The sequence below is a fragment of the Myotis davidii genome, unplaced genomic scaffold (genome assembly GCF_000327345.1).
Source record: "Myotis davidii unplaced genomic scaffold, ASM32734v1 scaffold555, whole genome shotgun sequence".
In the NCBI taxonomy this organism is placed as follows: Eukaryota; Metazoa; Chordata; class Mammalia; order Chiroptera; family Vespertilionidae; genus Myotis; species Myotis davidii.
The window spans coordinates 1530593-1538507 of record NW_006286315.1 but is presented as its reverse complement, the minus strand read 5'-3'; the positions used below and the strand labels follow the sequence as shown (position 1 = coordinate 1538507).

Here is a 7915-nt window from a genome sequence, read left to right as displayed (position 1 = left end):
CCGCCTCTCTAGCTGCGTAGCTTGTTTCTTGACCCCAGAGGAAGGCTTCCATTAGCATTTGGCAGGACGGACTGGGCTCGCGGTGAACTGAACCAGACTGCGAGGGGAAGTCTGTGTTTACAGAGCAAACTGTCCGCCACCCCCACCAAAGGGGGGGGCTCTAGACAAGTGACTCTCGGTGGTTTTGTTGTACCCCTTGTTGCCAGAGGAATGCACACACCTTCTGCGCATATGTGTACAATTTTGCACTCCAGTTCTGAGGGGTTTGGACTTGTGGGGCCATCCATGGAAGCCAGGAGTTAAGAACTCCTGTTTGCCAGCTTTTGTTCTGGCGCTGGAGGATGCAAGTGGAGATTTAGGGCAGTAAATGGCATGTTGAGTGGGTTGCAGGAAGCGGACAAGCTTTTCCAGGGCAAATGCTGACTCTCTGTGTTTTCTCTAGGGGGAAACTCGGACGGTACCCTCCATGGCCGGGAAAGGTGAGTGTCTTGCCACTAAGCTAAAGGAAGGCCTCTGAAGTTGGGTGTGAAGAGGTGACGAATGGCAGATGCATTCCCCTCAGTTTCTAACCTTGAATGAAACTGTGCCTATTTAAATGCCAATCAGAATTATTTTTTCTCTAATATCAGTTCATTTAGAAAAGCCAATATGTAAATCAGGTCATTTAATCTGCAGTGATTGCTTATTTCTTGAATCAGAGATGGTTTTGATGGAGTCTTTTCACTCTGGAAATCAATTCTAGTTTGAATTTAGCTTTATACTTAAATGTAACAAAAGGAGAAGAAAATAAATTCTCCAGGAAGAGAGAAATCTAAATGTAGGTTAGTGAAAAAAGTCAAAGTATTTTTGTCCCAACTCAGTTTAAATCTTCTTTCCATGTTACCATATGTGGTGCTCCAGTGCATCTTTGCAGAAGTTGGCATTTCAAATTTCGCATGAGGCGATCCATCATAGCTTTCCAAATGTTCTGTTTATATATTCTTGCTAGGAGCCCAAGAAATGTCTTTAGACTGTCTCTTTGCAGCATGGCATTTTCATTGCCTCAGTTGACTTTCATTGTCACTATTACCTGTCTCAACTCTTCCTGCCTTGAAATATTTTCAAAAGTGTCCTTTACATTTCTTCAGTGATTATAGGGTCACTTTGAGGGGGGTGGGGGCTGTTGGTCTTCATTTTAATTGCTTTTAAAACAGGACTATTACAAAAAGGAAATTGTATCTACTGAACACTGTGCTTGTTACATGTTTGATACAGGGAACTTCTGTAGAAAAGTGCCAAGTCTAAACATTCTAGGCCCTGGGTTTTTATTTTAAGACATTCCTTTTTTTTTACCAACTTTGAGCTGTGGAAAAAATCTTTTTTTTCCCCCTCTTATTCCCTAGATTGTTAATCCACCCAAGGATTTGAAGAAACCTCGTGGGAAGAAATGCTTCTTTGTAAAGTTTTTTGGAACAGAGGATCAGTGAGTAGCACTCACCAAGAGTTTCCCTTTGCCTTTTTTTAGCTTTTGCCCTGGGTCTGAGCTGCTTTGAGAATATTCTAGGAACCCTAGTTCAGCCTTACTATAGTCTGTAAGGATGCGTATCATTCTGGCCTCATACCTAGATAAAAGATGGTATTCTTATCTTGCAGAAACTGTCCTGGGCTAATAATAATGTCAGTCAGGTGAGAACTAGGGCTCATCACCTTCTAAATATAATAATCTCATTGAGATAGTTTCTCACATCTCTTTACCCGTCCCATAGGCAGTTCCTTTTATAAAGCCCACATTTGGTTCTCCGTTAATGGCTGTTTATCATTTGGCTCATGCATGAGGTATACGGTGAAAATTAAAATATCTTAATAAAAGTAATTGTTTAATCTGCTTTCTTTAGTAAGACTGAAGAGCTCACTCTAACGTTGTAAAAGTAATGCCTTTTAACCAGACCTGAGTTGAAATCAGAACCATTAATTTGAGATTCTTTGATAGGAAAGTACAATGAGGGGAAGAAGATGTATTTGCTTGAGTGATTTGTTTAACTTTCTTATCACTACATCAAGTTGATTACTTAGGTCTAGCTAGTTGGTTTGATTTCTTTAAGTTATATTTCTGTCTATGATTCTTACAGGAAAATGTAATCTGGGGTTAGGAAAATGTGACTTTCCTGATAATTTAATACCAATGATTAAAATACACATTCCTGGAAAGCAAGATATACTATTCCATAGGAAAATCTCTTATAAACAGTGTTCTTCATTTGCTCAGGAGTTTATGTGTCAGAGTGCTTACTCATTTTGATTTAGCATTTGCCTGGCATCATACAGATATACTGATATACCCAGCCCCAGTTCTCTGTTACAAACCAACTTAGCAGCCTTTTGATGGCAATATTTCAAAGGGGTCACTATCCTGGAGCTGTGAGAGCCAGAGACACTCTGGAAGAGAGAATGTTCTGGTATGCCATGGATTTCACAAGAAAGATTATCCTGATGCATAAAACAAGTGCTGATTGTACAACCACACTCCGAATTGCTTGACACCGAAGGGAACTTGGAAAGCGAATGTTGTGGTGCCCGTCTTCCAGGAACTCAGGTGACAAAGACATAAACATTTAAAATGGGGTTAAGTGCAGAATGAGTGATTCAGATAATTATTAAAGGGCTCTAGAATATATATAGAGATCAGTGGAGAACGACCAGGTCAAGGCTGATGTAAGAGATGGAATTTGAATCAAACTCGGGATGGATAGAATTGGTATAGGCAAGAACAGTAAGGGTATTCTAGGCATTGGATTCTATAAATAACGGGTCTTTTAGTTGGATATGTGGGCAGAGAGAGGCTCCCCATCTCAGGTAAAGAACTTGTGCTTGGGACCTAGCTGGTTTGCCTCAGTGATTGGAGGGTTGGCCCATGGACTGAAGGGTCTTGGGTTCAATTCCGGTCAAGAGCATATGCCTCATTGCAGGCTCAATCCCCGGCCATGGTTGGGGCGCGTGTAGGAGGCAACCAATTGATGTATCTTTTTCACATCAGTGTTTCTCCCTCTCTATATTTCCCCCTCCCTTCCACTCTTTCTAAAAATCAGTGGAAAAAATATCCTTAACAAAGAAAAGAACTTGTGCTTGGGAATGACAGAGGCAATAAGGTTGGCCTAACTTGTGTGCTTCTTCGTTTAGCTAACCAAGTATGAAAGAAAAATGAGAACTCATAGAATGTGAGGACTTAATCAGATTACAGCAAGCCTGAGTGTCATTGTGTTTTTATGATAATGTTTTTTAAAGTTCTGGGGGTTTAGAAAAATAAACTGTAGTCCTTATGTATAAGAAATAGTACAGATAAAACACAGAAAATTGGAGTTGAGTGCATTGCCATGCTCAACAGGCAACCAAGTGAAGCCAATGAAAAGGATGCACTTACTGAATGCAAAAATAACCTAATGGTGTCAGTAGTGGTGATGATGTGATTTCTCATTGGCTAAAGTTTTTTGAGGGGATTCATAAGCAAGTGGATACAGGGAAACTGCTAGATTTAATATCTTTAAGCTTTTTAAACTTCCTTGATAGAGTTCCATATAAAAAGCTATTTAAAAATTAAGACATTGTAGGACTAACATGTTATCTTTATGTGGCTAGGCAGTTGACTCCGTAAAAGGAAGCAAGGGTAAGGATCGATAGCACTTCTCTGAAGGGAGGAGGGTTCTTAGTGATCAGTTAAGGCAGATTTTACTTAGTATCTTTATATTATCTGAGGGTGAACTCTCCAGATTGTTGGGGAGCAGTGAATTACTTTGGGGAAAGAGCTCTAGATTTGTTACCAGCCTAACATGCATTCATATACCACTTTCACCTACTCTGATTTGGGCAAGTTCATCTTTCTAGGACTCTGCATTCTTATCTACATGTAAGAAAAATACTCCCGACCTTGTACAAAGAAGTAGCGTCATTTACCATAGTGTGGTTTTGGCATATACAGCCGGTGTTCAGCAAACATCAGGTTAGGGTATAGATCTCTTGTTACAAAAGAAAAAGCTGGTAAGAAGCAGGTGGCTTTCAGTAGGGAAAATGTGAGAGAGAGAGACACAGACTGCCCAGAAGAGAGAGAATCTGTGTTTGAAAAGAAAGTCACCTGAAAGTTGGAGATTCCTAAGGACATTAGCAGGTCTGCTCTTCTGACCAAAAAGGCTTTGAACACAAAGCAATACATTGTTCCACCTTTTTTCTTTATTTTTTCTTATTTTTACATCCTCCCATCTTTATGTAAAAACTACACTGTGCATCTCCAGGAGTACTTGTACAGTCCAGTCCATGCTCCCAAAGGGATTTGGAGGAGGAACTTGTCAAGATCTGGAAAGGGGACCAAATCAGACAAAAGAGTAAGACTGAAAAAAGCACAATCCAAATTGATGAAATAATAAGTGACCGTAAGGAGGTAAACACTGACTTGTTCATAAACCTCCCAAATGTTTCAACAAGGGGCACCATGAGTATAATAAACATATGACTGTTTAGGACATGTATAAGGAGTACAATATGAAACAAACATTTAAGAGGTGGTTTAGAAAAGAAATGCAAGTGAACTTTTTAGGGAAGAGAACTGCTTTGTGAAGGGCAAAGTCATAAGGGCTACAGAAGAAGCTGGTCTCTACCTCACCTTTAATACTTGGTGTCAGGCACATTCTAGAATGGAGGCTCCTCTGGTGATTAGGCACTGACCACGGTGGACAGGGCCTGACCCAGTGGGGCTATTCCTGTACTCCTGAGGAATATAGGATTCAGTTACAGGTATTCGATTTCAAACTGACATACTACTTACGGAGAAAATATATAGAGATGGGATTTTTTTATATTAGCAAGGACCTTTGTTAAAGAGTAAAAAGAGCCCAGCCGGTGTGGCTCATGAACCCCAAGAGGTCACTGGTTTGATTCCTGGTCGGGGCAAATGCCCAGTTTTCAGGCCTGATCCCCAGTAGGAGGTGTGCAGTAGGCAGACAATGTTTCTATCTTTCTATCCTCCCTCTCTCTCTCTAAAGTCAATAAAAACACATTTTTTCTAAAAAGAATAACTCCTTTAGATAAACAATGATTTCAATCTTTTAGAAACTTGATTTTTCTTTCTCCCTTCCTCTGCCAAAACTTCTAACCTATTTTGTTGACATCCCACTGCTAGGAAGAGGGCCAGATTTTCCTAACCAGCCTCCCCTGTGAAGTGAAGGACTTAGTAAGATGGCTGGATTTGACTCTCCAAGGCTGGATGACCACAACAGGAATTGCCCACAGTTGTCTTCTGTTTCATGGAAATACAGTGGGGAAAAATAACTTTAACATAACTTTGTCAACTCTATCAGGTGGCCACAACCAAAGATTAAATCTCAGGCACATGAGAGCCCACCTTGGACAGGTGGCTGCCCATCAGAGGAGAAACTGAGCTCAGAGTCTACAAGTTTGGTCAGTGACTGTGGATGACAGAGTGAAGGGAGTTTATTTAGTTTGTAGGTGCTCAAAATCAACAGAAACAAAAGTTACATTTTCAGAAACTTCCATCTATACTGGTAGATGTGGAAACTGAGAGGCAGGAGATTTGTGGATTTTAAGTCATAGATGTCAGCCTGAGGTACTTTTACATCAAGCCAGATAGAAGGTGGGACAGGCTGGGTGTGAAGTGTCTGAGTACTCAAATAATTCTTCTAGAAAAATCTGTGGCTCAGAGCATAACAGATTGGAACATCTAAGCATCCCTTTTTCTTTTCACCTGGCAACTGATTGAACCACTTTTACTACATGTAATACTGTGTAATAGTTGAAGAATTGAGCCAAGTAGAGAGTGAGGGCCAGTGCTCTTAATATTTTGACTGAGCCAGCAGTGTCCTTCTGCCAGGGCTAGACAGTAGTGATCCTAGAGCACTAAGTAGATTCTCACCTAGCATCAGCACAGCTCCCATCTTGTAGGTGACTCCTTTGGTGGCTGAGGCAGGAGCAGGTGTCATGCACTGGAATTATAGAAAATGGCACCAAAAAATGCAGCTGGCAGCGTTGATATAGACAGCGCAGCTTGAAAATCTCACCCAGCTTTTGTGAATGTTTTCAAGTTTTGGGAACAAAATCTTTATCTTATCTGCAAGACTTTGTTGATGTCTCTGTGATAATCATTACTTGAAATGAACTGAGAAATTTTTAATTATCTTTTTGTGTGTAGTTCTTGGTGGTTTTGTTTTTTGAGTTGTTTATGGTTTTGGGGGGTATCTTGATTTCTGAATGGCTTGGATTTGAAGCTCTAATACCTCAGGATACTTAGACTTTTTCAATGGTTTGCAATGGAGGGAGATTAGGAATTATTTACAATGTGCTACTCGCCAATTCCAGATGGAGAAGTGAACCCACATCTTCTGACCCTCTTCTTATCCTCACCTTTGGACTATGCTTGCATGTGTTCTCTCTCCTTCCCCCACACCCACCCAGGTCATTTCATTGTGTCTATGTAAAGCCTGAGACACATAGTGAGGGTGTTTGAGATTGTTCATGGACTGGCACCTTGAATATGGTAGCTTCATGGTATGATTTTAATTTAAGAGGAAAGCAGGTCAGAATTATGGAAGTTTTTGAAAATGTAATTTGTTGTTTTTAATCCTCACCCAAGGATATTCTTTATTGATTTGAGAGAGAGAAACATCAATTGGTTGCCTCCCGTACACTTCCTGACCCAGGATTGAACCCACAACCTGGGTATGTGTCCTGATGAGGAATTGAACCTGTGGCCCACACCAAGCAGGGCAAAATGTGATGTTTTGTGTTTTTTAAAATATATATATTTTATTGAAGTTTTACAGAGAGAAAGGGAGAGGGAGAGTTAGAAACATCGATGAGAGAGAAACATTGATCAGCTGTCTCCTGCACACCTCCCACTGGGGATGTGCCCGCAACCAAGGCACATGCCCCTGACCAGAATCGAACCCGGGACCTCTCAATCCGCAGGCCGACGTTTTATCCACTGAGCCAAACCGGTCAAGGCAAAAAAATGTGATGTTTTAAATTCATTTTGAGTGGAGTGTGTAATCTGATGGTGGCTAAGTGGAAGGTTTATATTCACAAACGAAAACGACTTTGTAGGAGGTATATCAGAATACCAGGTTTTTAATCAAGAAGCTACATATTCCTTTTTCCTCTTTTTTGTTTTTTTTGTTTGTTTGTTTGTTTCTGTTTGGTTAATCCCCACATTGCTTTTCAGAGAGAAAGAAAGGGGGAGAGAAGCGGGGAGAGAGAGAGACAAACATCGATGTAAAAGAGACACATCAACTGGTTGCCTCCTGCACATGCGTCGACCAGGGGTGGGGAGCAAACCTGCAACCCGGGTACGTGTCCTTGACCAGGAATTGAACCTGAAACCCTTCAGTGCGCAGGCCGACGCTCTGACCACTTTACAACACTGGCCTGGGCCTTTTTCCTCTTTTTTGCACAAGTGGTAGAATACTACTCACTGCTCTACATCTTGCTTCTTCCACTTAGCCAAATATCTTAAGGGACCTTCCATTTTGTACTTTGTAATGACCTTCCTGATTGCTAGCTACTTTGTTTTTAGGTGTTTACTTCTACAAACAATATGTAATTAACTTTCTTTTACATAAAAGGGAAGGCACATGCTTTAGATGCAATTTGACTAAGCTTGATTTTTATGACTTCCCAACCCACAACAGCTTGGACAGAAAAGGTCCAGCTCCATCTAGGCATTGGGAGAATGACATAAGGGAAATCACAAGTTACAGCTTATATCATGGAAACAAACAGCAGTCACTAAAAAAAAAAAAAAAATGCAACAACCACAAAAGGCCACTATGCCTTACAGCATTTAACCCAGAGTCACCCTGAATGTGCCTGGAAGGCATCATTTACCCTGTGATTATTTATTGAGCACCAGTTGCATGCCAGCCCTGCTTGATGAGCC

At 40.9% G+C, this 7915-nt stretch overlaps 1 protein-coding gene across 1 annotated transcript in view; it reads left to right on the top strand.

Moving 5' to 3' along the window:
- Positions 1 to 416: 416 nt before the first annotated feature.
- GLYR1 (glyoxylate reductase 1 homolog (Arabidopsis)) overlaps positions 417 to 7915 on the top strand; it is a 44165-nt gene continuing 36666 nt past the window's right edge. Inside the window, exons 1-2 of the mRNA XM_006757914.2 lie at positions 417 to 479; positions 1383 to 1462. Of these exons, the coding sequence (XP_006757977.1) occupies positions 417 to 479; positions 1383 to 1462 (143 nt within the window). The remainder of the gene's footprint in view (positions 480 to 1382; positions 1463 to 7915) is intronic.